The sequence below is a fragment of the Equus asinus genome, chromosome 9 (assembly GCF_041296235.1).
Source record: "Equus asinus isolate D_3611 breed Donkey chromosome 9, EquAss-T2T_v2, whole genome shotgun sequence".
Lineage (NCBI taxonomy): Eukaryota > Metazoa > Chordata > Mammalia > Perissodactyla > Equidae > Equus > Equus asinus.
This window is the reverse complement of record NC_091798.1, coordinates 70,317,770-70,334,943: the sequence shown is the minus strand read 5'-3', so window position 1 is coordinate 70,334,943 and position 17,174 is coordinate 70,317,770. Positions and strand designations below refer to the sequence as shown.

Sequence of the window (17,174 nt, the reverse complement as noted above, 5' to 3'; positions counted from 1 at the left end):
TAATAATAGTGATGAGAATGCGATACATAGTAACCCATGTGAATTGAGGAAGAGGAAGTCATTTAATAGACTAGTAGGCATAATTTATATTATTTGGAACTTTTTTCTTGGAAATGGCCATCCCATTGTTTTAAAATCTAGTTTGAACATTGTGTCATTCACTTGTACTGCACACCTCCACACCCCCCCCCCCCCAGTCAGGTCTGAGCCCTTAGAAGATATGAGAGCTGATTTTATTTTCTATCATTCCTGAGGTATTCTTTGCTTAATCACTTCCTCACTATAGAAGCCAAGGTGCCGAGTCAGCTGTCAGGGACACATTTATAATGTCTTAGTATCAACCATGATTCTTGATTTATCTGACCACGAGAAAGGAGGCAGCTACCAAAACCAAGATCTCAGGCTTTCAGGGTTAAATGGAAAAAGCCATTTTTAAAGACTTGTAAATAATATATGATATTTCTGTTGAAGTGTTCTGAATTTTACTGTTAAGTAAATAATTAAGATTTCCCATGAGAAAAAAACTTTGCCCAATCCATGAGTTTTAGCAAATGAAAGAAGGATTCAAGAATAAAAGGATGTAGAAGAGGAAAGAAAGTATCTCGCTACTACTTAAATGCCATTTCCATCTGCGGTATTTGGTAATAACCATGGAGTGACTGCAAATGGATACTCCATTATTAAGTGGAAATATGCCTTTGACAATGTGCTTTTGATGTTGAAAACTGTGATGGCTTTTAATGAAAGCTATAAAATAAATGCACAGTATTTCCACCTTTGAATCCATTGGCTGGCAGATTTACTGGTTGCATTTTTCTTGCGTTAAGAATGTGTTTTATGTGAATGGCTGATTTGTTGTGTCTACTTTTTTTTTTTTTTTGCCTGCAGTGGCACATCTAGTGATGAAATGTGCAACTTATACATTATGTATTACATGGAAGCCAAGCACGCAGTTTCTTTCATGACCTGTACCCAGAATGTAGCTCCAGAAATGTTCAGAACCATCCCCCCAGAGGCCAATATTCCAATTCCTGTGAAGTCCGACATGGTTATGATGCATGGACATCACAAAGGTAAAATTGGTGTTGAATTTAAAGGAACATAGGATTTTGTATTTTATATTTTCTTATGTGTCTCACTTGACTATATGATTAATATTTAAAATCGTCCTCCTTCTGTCAAACAATCCACATGAACACATAATCTGATTCCCTTTTCCCTCTTTTGTACCCTAGCTCCCTTCCTGATGTTCCCTCATCAAAACAGTTAAAGTGAAAAATCCCAGTTAGCGATGAAACAGATTAGTTTTGGTATCAGTTCCATAAATGTAGATCTTTCTTCATTTAATTCATGTTTTCTGGTTTCTCCATTTCATTCCTCCCATGACTGGTAACGACTATGCAATTTATGAATTTATACAGCATGTTCTAAGGATTCCTAGAGTTTGCCAATGAAAATGGTTATCATGTCCAACCATACCCCAAATTATCTGTTTAATGGGCCTCTTCAAGCACAGAATGATTCTTGATTTATGAGGCATTATTAGTGTTGGCCTTTTTGGTGTCATTCTCAGAAGAGTTCTTTAAATTGCTGTTCATCTGCAAAATGGTCATATTGATTGTCGTTTCTTTAGTTTAAAATTTCAAAAATCCACATCCCATTTTATTGGATGAAGTATGCTGAAACTACTGAGTTTTACAAGTTCAATCTTAAAATGCCAGAGCAACTTCTTATTTCTTTCTATTGGAAATTTTATGAAAGATGTTAACATAGCAGTCAGGTCATTTATTTAAGTTCCTAATATATTTATAGAATGTGCCTTAAAATGTTCTTAAAATATTAATAAATTCACTTTTAAAAAAACAAAAAACAAATGCAAGCAGTTTTAAAGCATTTTTAAAATTCTGTGTTGTGTATATATTACTGAAAGAGTAGTTGATCTAGTTATTAAGTCAGAAGACTGGTAAAGGTGGTTGTGCTGGAGTTTGTGTGAGAATTAGAGCGTTTCTACCGTATAAATTCTTAATACTGTTGTTTTTATGAAACATAAGACCCTGAAAATATTTATATATTGATGGCATATTTCCAGTAAACTATTTAAAGTATGTAATACATACTGCAAATTTATGCTTGACTTTTTTAACCCTTTACAGAAACAGAGAACAAAGATAAGACTTCACTACAACAGCCAAAACAAGAAGAAGAAGTGTTAGAACAGGGTATGTATGCTTACTTCTGTAACTAGGCCTGTAAAATTATTCATTACCCAAATAGGCAACCAAACTTTAAAGTTATTGAGATATTTTAGGACTTTCTTTATCAGTCTCCAAACCTATGTGTTGCTGTTTTTATATAATATGTAATTCATGAGAAAATCATCAATTGTTGCACTTGAGCTTTGAAAGTAAAAGTCGTTAGTGTAATTTAGCCCCATTAGATTTTTCTGTCTTTGTTTTAGTTTATTTAATATTGTAACTTTTAAATATAGTGCAAAGAAGTGCAAATAGAATTAGTAGAAACAATCAGTGGGCTGCTTTTGAGATCTTATGACCTTTACTATTTGAATTCTTGTGTGTTTTGTATGATGTGTTTATTAACTATATTTGAGGTTCAAGAAAAAAGAAATCAAGAGTTAAACCTGCATCTCTCTTAAGTCATTCTTCTCTGCCTTCAGTAAGGTAGGAGGGATTATCGTCTTAGGCATTTGTAATTTTGTGTTAAGTTGCTGTCTGCTGAGCTAAGAAAGCATCATTCTTCCTCTGTTCTCTTTATTTGAAGTGGTGATACTTGATGCTTTGTGGCATATACTGCATGTGCTGTCACTGAAAAACTATTCCCCTGAATCTTGGTTTCTTGCCAGTTGTTTGGAAGATAGTATTTTGTCTTAGGTGTTCGAGTATGTTATCTCATCGAGTCGTTTTTGGCCTACGTGTGATATATCTTGAAATGTTAGTTTAATGTTAATGCAAACACATTTCTAATGATAACATAAAGTGTACAGGAAATAGGTAAGATTTTTCTTTTAGCAACATAGAGAAATTTCTGACTCTTTGGATATTGTAGACCACTATTATAAATCTTCAAAATGTATTCTCTTAGGTCTAGGTCGGAGGTATCACTCTTGCATTAATAGTCTTTGCAAAATTAAAGTATCTAGTCTTTTTGAAAGAAAAAAATGCACTCTGAAAGGGGAATAGGGTAAACTGTGATATAACAGGTTTTAAGTTATATAAATTGTATATAATTTATATAATATAAATGTAATTTATATAAATTATAGTTCATAACATCTCATTCTAACAAAGTGGTCTTTAAAAAAATACAAGTTAGCTCAAAATTGTTTCTATTTTTGTGTTTAAGTCGAAAAAGGGAGATGATTTCATACTAGTTTATACTAAATGGTTCATACTAAACTATTGAATATAATTTAAAATAGCTAAATTTATCAACTCTGTGTATATATTTGTAAGGAAGTCAGTAATTGCAGCCTAAATATGTAGTATTAACAGTGTTTAATATAATTTTACTGAAATTTGTTCAGACTTAAAATGAATTATTTTGACATTGCACACACTGTTTGAAATGTACGTCGTGGAAATAATTGGAGGCATTTTAGAATACATTTCCTAATATGAACATATGTGATATCGCATGGAATGAGACCACCAATTAGTAGGTGCATCTTGTGAAATGGTGAGTTTCTACGAAAACTGAGGGTGGACTGTGTTTCCTTTTGAAGCTAATTGAGTTGATCAAGGGAGACATTGAAAACTCTGGAAGATGAGAAGCCCAAAGGTTTTGTTAGCAGAGGAATCTTAAATGTTAGATTTAACCTGTTCTTTCCAGATCATTGGATTTAGGGGGTATCATATCTGCCTACAAGCCAAATCATTTAAAATAGTTTCATATTTTGCCATTGATTTACCCTTTCCTGTTTGATAACATATATATAGTATTAAAAAGTTTAAATATACCCAAAGTCTTACTGGTTCCAGAGAAAATTACTATGGACTCATAAGAAATTATTTTCCTGTAGTTACTGTTTCCTTCTACTTATAAAAATGCTATAAAGTGATTTAACTTGGGAAGAAAAAAAGCATTATTTTGACTCAATTTTTATACTGCAGAAAATAGGCTGTGGTATTTGTAAGTTGAAATTAGTGGGTTTATCAGAATGTATATGAAGACAAATACCTCACCAAAAGCCATTTCAATGACCAGTGTAGCCTGTGTATTATTCTAGTGGTCTTTGGGGACCACTGGCCTAGAATCTATAGAGAAATATAGAAATATATTAAATGCATATTTGTACAGAGTCCATTTGATTTGCTAATGAGATCCATCTATTTCCTTGCAATACACAGGGCAAATCTACTCATTACTGAGAGAGTATCCCATTTTTTTCAGAGATATTTGTTTGCCCAAATGTCTATTTGTATTCATTCCCTAGGGAGTTAAATTGACCAAGTAGCTAATAGAAGGGCTCTAATTATTCAAATAAATTATGCCATATATGCTGATTTTTAAAGTAAACCCTTAAACTTAACACTTTGCCTTATTTTGCTGTTATGGGCAAAACTATTTACATTCAAGTAGTCCTCCAGGTTGTATTGATTCTTTTAATATTTTAAATCCCCAATAAATAAAAGCCTTGAATTATTTCAGTTGTGCTAGCCACAAGCTGACAGACGGCATCTATGTTGGTCACACAGAAGATGCCAAACCCCCATTGGAAATGGAACTGTTGAGGGGCAGGAAGGAAAAGACTCAAAAATATTAGAGGACATGCCCTCAAAGGCAAGCTCTCTACCCATCAACAAACTAATAGAGGTAGTTCTACCTAAATGATGCAAACAACGTGCGTATTTTTTTACTTCTTATCTTAATACATTGGAAAGCAGATAGGAACATAAAGGTCAAGATATATAATAAATGCTATGTTGGAAAGAAGGGACGACCTTTATTAAGATAGTAAAAAAAAAGAAAGAGACATACTCATATTCCGTAAGGTGAAAAAAAAAACAAATGTAACTGCCACGAATGGACAGGAAGTAGTAGATACTTACTACTACTACTTCTGGTAGGTACCAACATGGAGGAAAAAAATTCAAAGCAGACCAGTCATCTATTTAGTACAGATTTATCTAATACTCAGTTTCTCCAGGAGAAATATAAGTATTTTATTTTCTTTGCAATTCTAATCACTAAAATTGTTAGCTGTTAATTTTTGCCAGAATGTTAATCTTGATTGGAAATTAACTAGAGTTTGAAAGAGACATGTGAGTCGTGTGAATCCATGTGGCCCAGCCTGTGCTTCCTCACAAACATGCTGACCTTCCACCGTATCCATGTCTACATCTGCTCTCTCTAGAACAAAATTTGGTATAAAGCAAATGTATCTCGGACTCTATCTCAAAAGATTTAATCACAGAGACACCAGAAGAGCCTCATTCTATGACAGCTCGACCTATCAGGTTGTCCTGGATCATGCAGCAAGGGGAAACATTTTAATGAGGCTTTAATTAATTCTGCAGGAATTTTTTTAAAATAATGCTTGACTGATTTTTTAAAATAATATTCATTGTAGAAGATATGGAAATTACAAAAGTATGAAGAAACAAATAAAATCACCCATAATCCCTAGAAATATGGGTGTATACAGACATCTGTGCGTGAAACATATATTATACATATAGGCACATTATTTTGACAGTATTTAGATCATAACGTATGCACAGTTTTGTATTCTCTTTTAACCGTATTATATCTTGAATATTTTCCCCAACTATAAAAATTATTGGCAAGTGGAATTTTTAATGGCTGCATGTGTGTATTCCTGCCCATACTGCTTTGCAAAACAGCCTATTTGCCTATAGCTGAGCTTATCTGTGAGTGAGTTGATTGTCTGCCTCCATGCAGAAAAATACTAAGGGATATTCAAAACAAACTGAAATGTCACCATCTTTTGAAAACATTGTAAGTAAAGAATTACCTATGTACATGCTAAGTACAATAAGTTAAACAATAGAACCCAATCAGACAGTGATTTGGGGTGGAGGAAATGAATCCTAGGAGACTATGCAGAATGAGGACAGTGGCATTGAGGTTTTCCAGAGCAGACATACACACACATCCCTCATTTATATGTTGTGGTTGGCACTTTGAAGAAACCAAAGCATGTTTTGTACATTCTTTTTATTTCTTATGCATTATGATTTCTTCTATATGTTCACTACACCAAAGGTACAACCTGAGCTTTCTATTAACATTGTTTACACAAGGAATATGGGCCGAAACTAAAAGCCTTACCAGCTGCAAGCAAGGATCTATACAACTACATTTAAGAGTTCTGAATTTGAGTGTTTCTCTCCTTTAAAATTCAAAGAATAGATGTAGTATTGAAATTTATGTCAGTTGTATTGGGAAGATTCAATGTCTTAAAAAAACTCAAGGCAGAATTGAAAGTCCAAATCTACAATACCAAGATGTCCTTGTTATTGTGCATTATGCTCTGGACAGCATTTATTTTGCTGCAGAAAGAACCTTTAACATGTTTTATTCAGTTTGCTCCAAACTCTTCTCATTGTAGTCTTTGTGCCCTCGTGTAATCAATCTTTCTACTCAAAGGTCAGCATGAGCTACTATATTCCCAAGGCAGGGAGAATATGACAAAAATACAATTTGTAGAGGGAAAACACTCCATGACCCCAGATAGTTAAAGGTCTTCAGACACCTTCTGTGAAACAGAATAATTTCACAGTGGTTTTATGCTAACAAAAGTGAATTACCATTGGCATGTTTTATCAAATAAGCAGAATCAAGGGAACAAGGTTGCAAGGTAAAAAGACAGTAGTCTACTGTTAAAGCTTGTTAAAGTAACAGTTGGTAAACCATTTATGAGAGGAGTGAAACAAAGGCTTGGCTTAGTGGCTAAAATTTCTATTTCTTTGCTTTGTTCAAAATAGGATATTCCCTTCATCCCCTAATAAAGTACCAATGATTGTAATAACATCTTCTTAGCTAATTCCGAGTACTCTTAATGCCACTTTGCTGGTTAAAGAAGATACAGTTCTTGTTTGTATTCCCATTCACTACAAATTTATCGGTTTGTTATGATTTATGAGCAGCTCACAAGTCTTTATTTATTGAGCTCATCTATCAAACACAATTCTAAATACCCCTCAAGGCTCTGGGAAGCTGAGCGGATGCTGTTTTGAATTAGTTTTCTAATAACAGAATAGGCAGATGTGAATGATCGTTTATCATGTGGTTGAGCTTTCTGATACAGATTTGTGTGCCTGATAGGTGCAAAAGCCATCATCTCCTAACTTCTTTTTTATATTTGTCTCATCTTCTTAAAAAAAGAAGAAAAGCCCGTTTCTGATTGTTTTTCAATCAGATGAGTCCTCTAAGAGGGAAAAATGATAAAGTTCATTTTATTTGTGATCCTTGAGCTGGTCATCATGATCAGGTCTTTTATTTCTCTAAGACTAGTAGATTAAATGTTTTGGGTTCGTAACAGATAAACAGTAAATAAACCAAATCAGCTTTAACCATCAGCTATGATGGAGTCATAAGCCAAAATATTAAAATCTAAAAAGAAATGCTTTTATTTCTCCATTTCTCGTATTCCTCTTGCTAATCAGTTGTGTTGCATGGTTGTAACCTCATTAGCTTGGTTACTTGGCATATTTTGTCAGTAGTTAAACTGCTGATGAGCATCCTATTTACTCTGCATGTACCATAGAAATCACAGAGCAATCAGCAGTAACAAGAGCTGTTTGTTTTAGGTAATGAAGCACTAGTGATTTGTGTGGGAAATGGGAGTTTATATTCTGAAAGATTACCAAGAGGTTTTGATCCTTTTTAAAATAAAAATGCCTGCCACAATTAAGATTTTTTGCTATCTAAATGTGGAAATACTTATTTTTTCATTCAATAATCTTAAAGCATTTTATTAAAAATATAAAACAACTCAGGGGCCAATTTTTCAATGTAAGTTTCCATCTATTTTGGTGTGATCTCACCATATTCCTGAAAGTAAACCAGAGAAATTTCCATGCTGGTGGCAGGGAATAGTGAGTGACCCCACTAAATAGAAAAATGCGCATTGAGCCTTGCAGTAGTTAATACAAGCACACAACTTACAAAGCTAGCGTTTAATCAGTAGTATTTTAGATTCTCTTGTGCTATGCTGTGTTCCTTTTCCTGACACATTAGCTGCTACTACAGTTGTATTTTCCATATACCAAACCCACTCAGCCAAATTAGTTAAAAGCCTAGAGCATGTCTGCATTTCATAAGATGAGAATCAAAGTTTGAGTGAGGAAAAGAAAGAAACAGTACTCACTGCAGCCTAAAATCATCAAAGAACTACTTTGATCTTTACTGATGCAAAAGCAAGGAGTGACGTTTGTAACAAATTATTCATTCCAGAATCATTTATTGAATATCTGCTATAATAGGAACAATACTAATCCCTGGAAATATAACAATGAATGAGAAATGAGAGGTTTTTATTTTTTTGTATAAAATCACATTTATACCTTACCACTTGTCCCTTCCCAGATAATTTTAATGTACAGAAGACATTTTTAGAACATCTTTATAGAATTTGATCATACATGTAAGGTATATTGCCAGTGGTAAGTGAAAACTATTGAAAAGAACAGAAAACTCTTCTATTTTTTCAGACCAAAGAAAATCAGTCATTTTTCTTTAGGCCAGTTTTGTGCAAATCACTGTAGTATGTATGTATGGACTTGACTATAAGTATCCTTTGTTGTAAGAAGAAGACAAGCCAGGATAGGACAAAAATAAACTTGTTTGGTTAAAGAATAAACCCAAAACCTGAGCTCAGAAGACTATTAATTTAAAAAGAAAAAAAATTTTAAATATAGTAAGATTGACAGGTCTGAGGCGAATTCACAGGAAAGAGTATATTGGCCAGTACAGAAAGGAGCGGGGAACCTGAATCCAGTCTAGTTATCAGTTAGAAGGGATGCTCCTCAATCAGGCTGTATCCTTTGAACCCCAGTTCAGTTTCCTACCAGCTGTGCCATGAGTTTCCTCATCCAAAGTAAGGACTCTAAGTATTTCATGGAGATTAAACATGTTAAATGGTATGAAGCATTCAGTAAAGTGACATTCATGCTAAGCTCTCAAAAAATATTAGCGGCTATTACTATTATTGTCATTTGTAGTTTTAAAAGTATTTCTTTATATGTTATCTCTGTCAACAATAGGTAGGATAACTATACATCCGAATTTTTCCAGGACTGTACCAGTTTATGCCTAGTATAAATATTAACAACACCCTTTTCCTTCTCAAATGTGCCCCAGTTTGGGGACTAAATGATGTGGTTCCCTTAGCAGTGGGATCCAGAAAGAATTAGAGGCTACCACCCAGAAACACATAGATTGACAGAGCTGAGGAAAAGGTGAGATAACCGAGGAGTGTCCAGGGAAAGCGGGCTACCAGAGGTCACCAGTCAGTTGCACAAATGTAGAGCAGCTTTTATACCATTCCAAACAGGTTTTGACACTGAAGGCAGGGATGAGGATCTGTTTAGAGGAAAGAGAAGAGTCTTTCAGCATGCTAGTCATAGGATGATAAGAATCTCAAATGGGTGCTGGTGGTAGGGAGGGAAAAAACGATGTTGACAAATCAGCATCGACGAATCAGTTGATTCTGTGATTCACTAGTGAGAGAGGGACAAATCCAGTTTTCTGGATTAATTGACCCAAAAGAGTTTCATCACCGAGAAAGACACTACAAAAAAGTTAAAGTATGGGGAGAAGATTAAGAGCTCTGTTTTAGACTTCTTGAGTTCAAAATTCCTATAAAACAGACATCCAATCCAAGTGGAAATTTCCAGAAGGCAGTTTTATATACCAGTTTGGTACTAGGAGAGCTTCAGATTTGGGAGTATTTGTCTGGAAATAGCAGCTTAAGCCTTGTGAGTGGCTGAGATCACTTAGTAGGAAGAGGTCATAGCCAGAGAAAAAAAGTAAGCCTGGGATAGACCTCAGAAGACACCAACGTTTCATTTGTGGGTCAGAATAGGAGGAAGCAACGATGACAGGCAGAGAAGATCTGAGAAGAACAGTGTTATAAGGAGAGAGTTTCTGAAGGGACTTTCAACAGTGCCACATGCCACCAGGGGCTCAAGATGAAGAGTCTGTTAGCTTTGGCAACTAAGAGCTCTTGAGCAACTCAGGCAGAAGCCATACAAGGGTGAAGTGGGAAGTGAAAGCAAATGCCTTTGATGTAGGGAAAGAAAAGCATGTGAGGAAGGATAGAGCAGCTTGTAGCCCTACACTATCCAACATGGTAGACACTAACCACATGCAGCTATTTAAATTTGAATATAAATTTATTAAAAGTAAGTAAAATTAAAAATTAAGTTCCTCAGTCGCACTGGCCACGTTGCAAGTACTCAGTAGCCCCACGTGCCTAGTGGCTATCATATTGGACAGCACAGGTACAGAATATTTCCATTATCACAGAAAACTCTTTTAGACAGCGTTGGAACTTGTTAAAGGAAGAGGAAAGATGGGAAAGCTTGAAAGACATACTGTGTCAGAGGATCTCTTCTTGCCTCCATGACCACTGAAGATAAGCCCAAAGTGAGTGTTTATAGCCTGTGAGTTAAGTCTTTTGCAGAGAGGTAGTAACAGAAAAGAAAAGAAAGCAGGTAGCAAAGGCTCTGGGGGCCACTGGAAGGGCTGGCATCCAGAACACTGGAGGAGGGATAATTCTTTCTCCAAACATAGACTAAAACAAATGAGAGCAAGTGCAGATACAACCTCCTTTGGCAAAGCCAGGCAGCAAATCCCAATGGCAGCCATAGTGACTTGAGCAAATAGAGGGCTGTAAACTTAAAGGGGGCTTGTTTTCCATTATGGAAATCCCAATACTTCAATACAAAATAGGAACTGATGTGTAAATTTTTAGATAAACAATAGATTGAAGCAGATGCATGTTGCCACTAGAGTTTATATCTCTTTCGTTAGTAATTATAATAGCTACAATTTAGTGATACCTACTTTATGATATACACTGGACTGGGCATATTACATTAACTATCTTCTTTAAATCCACAAAACAATTCTTAGAGGTAGTTATCGTTAATCTACTTTATAAGGTTAAGTAACTTGCTTAAAGGCACAAAACAGCTATGAAGTATCAGGGTTGGATTTGAACATTAGTGTGAAATACAGACCAGACATTAGGTAATAACAATTCAGGGAAAGAGTGGAGGGCTGTAGGTGCACATAGCAAAGGTCCCTAATTTCATTGTCAAGGAAGGCTTCTTGGATGTAAGTGATGCCTAAGTGAGATCTGAAAGTTGAGGAACTAGTTGATTTCTGGGGAGAGAATGTCCCAGGAAGAAGAAACAACATTTTAGAGTTGACATTCAAGGAAGTAAAAGTCCAATCTGGCTGTAACAAACTGAAAAGAAAGAAAGGAATATTGAGAGGTAAGACTCGGGTAGAGACCATCCAACTTCCTCCATTTATATTCTATTCCATCCATTGCACTCAAGGTTAGGTTTATTTCCTAAATCAAGATCTTAATATGACTAAGAAAAATGGTTAACATTTCGGTATTCCATATATCCAATACGCCAGAAGAGGAAAAAAAATCTTTCTAGTTTGTGCGTAAGAATGTAAGAGATAGCCATCTAGTGGTCTGTCTCTCTCACATGTAACCTCTGTAGATGAGATGCTGCAGCTCTAAAGCTATGGTCTCACAAGGCCAGTGCAATCTGTGTGCAGCCAAGCCTGTTACATTGCCAAATTTTTGTTTTCCTAACCCCAATGATAATTGCAAATGAGAATTTCAAAGGATCTGGAGTGCTCTGCATTTAGTATTTTATCACAGCTTTTAGATTTTTGCTGACAAACCTGAATAACCGTGCATAGTTCTGAGCCTGTGTTCCGCCATCAATGTTAGCATAATGACATGGATTCAGGTTTTAAGGTGATGTTTTTTTATCTGTCCCTGAAATAATCTTGTGTTTTATTTTGTATATAAAATGTTTCATTGTACAACAGCGTATTAAACTATGTTTAGTGTGTGGGGTAGGAGAATTTCTCAGTAATGGATTAATTTCTCTTCTGTGAGGCAGAATGCCACTGTGGCCTAACACATGTGGTTGAGTTATAATTTGCTTTGTTCATTTTACTGAGATTGGCCCTATTACTTGGTAATTATTTTCTGATTGAAGATTTCACCTGGGAGAAGCTGCTTTTATGGGCAAGAATTGAAAACCTACTTTGAATCATTAAACCAAGACTATTTGTAAACATGACAGGATCTCTTAGCATCATTTTGGAAAGACTTCATATCCCCTTGCAGCAATTTCTTAATAATATATTCTTTAGTGGAATGTATCATGGCTAAACCAGTTATCATTTTCATTTCCTAATGGTCATAAAAAAGATTTTATAAATATTATATGGTCATGCTGTAAATGTAATTAAAACTTAAGCAATCAGACCCCATAGTCATAAGTAATTTCATTAGTAGCACTTAGAATAGGGTGAGGAAAAGGCAGAGCTGTAGGTTACCTTTGAGTTTGACTTAGGAAAGCGAATTTATGTTTCCACTGAGAATAATATGTTTCCCATTCACACAATTGATGTAAATGGATTTGAAGCCATAGATGTAAATAATGAGGATTAAAATGCTTCATGAACTTTTCATAGTCATATTTTACATCTGTCATAATATTTTATAAATAATTTTTGATGGAATTAGATTATTATATCCAAGTTTACTTCTTAGTACAGGAAGACATGAAATACATTTTAGTGATGAATTACTTCAGTGATATTAGTTTGTGCAAATCTTCTCTTTTGTTTGAAACTGATCTAAAAGTATTCTTTTCCCGGGGCTGGCCCTGTGGCCATATGGTTAATTTCGCGCACTCCGCTTCAGTGGCCCAGGGTTTCGCCAGCCCAGGGTTTCACCAGTTCGGATCCTGGGCCCTAACATGGCACTGCTTCTCAGGCCATGCTGAGGCAGCATCCCACATAGCAGAGCCAGAAGGACCCCTAACTAGACTATACAACTATGTACTGGGGGGCTTTGGAGAGAAGAAGAAGAAGAAAAAAAGAAGATTGGCAAGAGATGTTAGCTCAGGTGCCAATCTTAAAAAGAGAAAAAGTATTCTTTTCTCAAAAAATTATTTTTCTGGAATTTGTTCATTTCTTGTTTAAAATAAACAACTGGAACTACTTACAATAGCACTGCTAACAAAATAATAATAATAAAACTTGGGTTTTCAAATTGCCAAGTAGATGCATATCTGGTAGATTTCTTGTGTGTTTTACAGCACCTGCTCAAGAATATATATTTAATTTCTTGTGGATTACTCTTTAATAGACTTTTAAAGACAACTTCAAAGAGTTTTCCTGTAAAGATAGCTGTTTTCTGATATAACTGTTGATAATATTTTATTTTAGAAATCTGATCAACTCTAACTTCCAAACCAGTACAATTATCCTGTGACAGTTTATTGAAATGTGCCATGCAATCACATATGCATTATTTTGTCTCTACTAACATATTAATGGAGGTTATCTAGCATTGTTGACTCCTGAGATAACAGAACAAAACAGGTGGTATATCAAATCAAATGTGAAGCATATTATTTTTTCATTGTTCTGGAAAATCATCTCTTTTTTTCTCCCCCATCCTTGAAAGTCTGAGAGCAACCTTCTCTCTCACTGATTTTTAAGGCACAAAATTTTGTAAATTTTGCACTCTTATCAACCCTCCACCCCTTATCTCTTCTCTTTTTTCCACAGGTGATTTCTATTCACTGCTTTCCAAGCTGCTAGGAGAAAGGGAAGATGTTGTTCATGTGCATAAATATAACCCTACAGAAAAGGCAGAATCAGAGTCAGACCTGGTAGCTGAGATTGCAAATGTAGTCCAAAAGAAGGATCTCGGTCGATCTGATGCCAGAGAGAGTGCAGAGCATGAGGACAGGGGCAATGCTATTCTTGTCAGAGACAGAATTCACAAATTCCACAGACTAGAATCTACTTTGAGGCCAACAGAGAGCAGAGTTATCTCAGTACCGCAGCCCCTACCTGGTGAAGGCACCTGGGAACCAGAACACACAGGAGGTGCGTTTAGGGCTTTTTTTAAAGAGTACAATATGAAATGCTACAATCCACATTAGCAAAATCTGAAGGGAATAAAAATTAATGAGTGAAAAAAACTCATCAATAAAAAAGGACTTCTCATTAGAAAAAATGTTACTCAGATTTGGATTATCAGATACCACCTTTGAGGAGTTTTTGTTTTGGTCCGATACTACATAAATTCTGTTCAATTTGTGAGCCAGAATTACTAGGACTGAAAATGTTTGAATTATGTTGGAGAGGGCATATGCAGTTCAGGGTAACAAATTCTTACCAAATCAACTTTCTCTGTTTTACTCGATGGAAAGAAACTGAAAATTCAAAACCTGACATATAAAGTCACAGTGTATAAAATGCTTATACACTATCTTCTTTTAAGGTAATTAAATTTCTCTCAAAAGAATCTTTATACTTCAGACATTCTCATCTAATTGACTTGTAAAATGTAACCGTTTTTATGACTTTGATTTCTTAAGTTCCATTATCAATTACTATCTTAATTGGAAAGTTGGATAGTTATTTCTGGAGGGACCTCCTGCAAGTCAGTAACTGTCAGATTTATCTTTATTTCTAACCAGGATTGGCTTCCATAATTAGAGGACAATACTTTATTCCCTTCAGGTTTCTGTGCCAGCAAGCTATAGATGCCTCCCTTTGTTTTTAATTGTATTGTGGCCTCTGTGATATTGATTGTGTTTCACGTTACTTGCTAATGTGGAAAGCCAGATAATACAGCATGTGGAGATGATCTCCAAAAGAGTAACGGATATGCGTGCATGGCAGCTGTCTATGTGTGGGCTGGAATGGCGCAGGCTGCCAGCTTGATGTTTTCAAATACAGCTTTGCAGGAAGCCATAAATTATTCAACACCCAGCAGATTTTTATTTATAATTGAAAAAATTAGCATGCACTTTCTTTTGCTCACACAGAAGTTTCAAGTATTGTCCATTGGGACTGGCCTAATAGTCTCTGTAAAATGTTAACTGGAACCCAGATTTTTACTTCTTCATATGTAAACAGAATCAGCCCCACTTAACTCATTCTAAATTCATCTAACGAAACTGTGTTTCTCAAGAGGTGGTCCCTGGACCTCCTTGCACTAGAATCACCCGGGGTGCTTATGAAAGATCTGGAGTTCTGAATCCTACCAAAAAAGAAATGAATGGATATCCTGAGTATGGTGCCTAGAAATCTGCAGTTTATCATGTCCCTATCCATTTCATAAATAGACTGGAGTGTCTGTCTGAACCTCTGTATTAAGGACAGTAAATTGTAATCCAAACAACATGGAAATGTAAAAGGCAAAAGGGGCCTCTTGGGTAAGAATCCAATTCTATTCCAATGTGAAGTGTTGGAGTTGAGGCATGCTTTATTCCATGACTTCTCTTTGTTGCTCTTGGATTTGGAATAATGACATGATGACTTATAGGCGTCATAAGTGTCAGTGTAAAAATCATAATTTGACTTAAGGCGTTGTATCCCTGAAACCTACTTAGTTTTTCAAAGAAAGAAATGCTTAAAATACCCGAAATACATTTACTTGCCAAATCTCCTCATACCTTCCGGGGTGGTCAAAATGGTAGTGCCCAGAAGAAAAAAAATATTTCTCCAGGATCTGGTTCAGGAAGTTTCCTTCCATTTTAAATACATGAGTGAATGCCACCAAAGTAAATAAAATAATGAGTCATAGAAACATATAGCACAAATCCTAATTATAGAATGGAAATGTGCATGTATTTTCTTTCTGAAATGATTTATTTTAGTGTTATTTCACTACTCTGATTCAAAACCTTTTTTAAAATTAAATGCAAGATAGCAAAACTCATATTTAGGTAAGCTATTTCTAAAAGTCTTTTTCTTTTCAGTTTCTTTCACTGTTGATCATAACACAATGTAATATCTAACTTTAATTGAAGATGCTTCATTACTTTGTGTAAGCCAGACGAAGACCTATCCACAGGAAGCTTCCACTTGCAAAACAGAAAGTAGAAAGTTATTAGCACGTATTGCCCTGATAAAATCTATTAGTAGTCTAATCCATGTATATTTCCTAGACTATGAGCAAGGGGAATAAATTTGATGGATTGTCTTCCATTGTTTCTCTCATACCCTTTCTTTATTCCAGGTGAAGCTCAGAATGGGACCCTGATGATCTGGAGCAATTATCTGTCTCTCTAAGTGCCTAATTTGCTATAAGGAGTAGTATTAGCTGCAAAGAAGAAAGTAGCTTTTCATAGGAGATTATTATTAAAAGAAAATATAAGGCTGTTGTGTTGTTTATTTTTATAGCTCCTACTCATTTCATGTATCTTTGAGACCTATTATTAATTTTCAAGTGAAGAAACTGAAACCTGGAGAAGTTAACCCATTTGATTGAGGTCGCAGAGTCTGAATTTAAAGCTTGGACTGATATGCACCTTCTAGTTCTTTACGTTTCAATACACTTGTGCTCGATCAGCTGGGCTAACTTGCTAGCCCAGTTCAGATACCCTCCGTGGAGCTCTGGGCCCTCACTGCGTAGAAGCTGGAGGCTTCCACTCAGGACCCTGTGCTGATGTCCTCACTTCATGGCACTAGCACAACCCAATACAGTGGCGGTTTCAGCAGCACTTTAGATTTCATTAACGGACCCTTATTTTGGAACTGCAGTATGGGAATGGTTCCCATCCAGCTGATTTGAGGATTTGAAGGTGAAATTATTGCATCAACTCAGAAATACAGGTGTGACTTTGTGTGGTAGGCCCAGCACTACCTGAGGGTTTCAAAAGCAACACCATTTTGTGGACCTTTAGACTGGTCTGAATTCCACTGGGTGCCACCCCCTGGCAACTGCCTTTAAAGTTGAGTTCTCCACCTCAGTATGAGTTGAGTATCAATGGGCACAAGCTGCATGAAGAGCGCAATAGAATAACATCTTCCAGCTCTGCAGAGCTGAGAAAGTCTTTAGCATTCCCAGGAACAAGATGGTTAAGTATGGTGTCTTCAGTGTGTCTCTAAGAGTGCAAACATCTGAA

General features: G+C 35.6%; 1 protein-coding gene across 50 annotated transcripts in view; it reads left to right on the top strand.

Moving 5' to 3' along the window:
- PAM (peptidylglycine alpha-amidating monooxygenase) overlaps nucleotides 1-17,174 on the top strand; it is a 274,133-nt gene that overhangs the window by 215,755 nt on the left and 41,204 nt on the right. For 27 of the 50 annotated variants that reach the window (XM_070517694.1, XM_070517690.1, XM_070517684.1 and 24 more), the window contains exons 13-14: nucleotides 889-1,073; nucleotides 2,154-2,219. In XM_070517694.1, the coding sequence (XP_070373795.1) occupies nucleotides 889-1,073; nucleotides 2,154-2,219 (251 nt within the window). Of the gene's footprint in view, nucleotides 1-888; nucleotides 1,074-2,153; nucleotides 2,220-13,818; nucleotides 14,143-17,174 lie in introns of all 50 variants that reach the window. The other 23 variants (XM_070517666.1, XM_070517661.1, XM_070517655.1 and 20 more) reach the window with 1 other exon arrangement.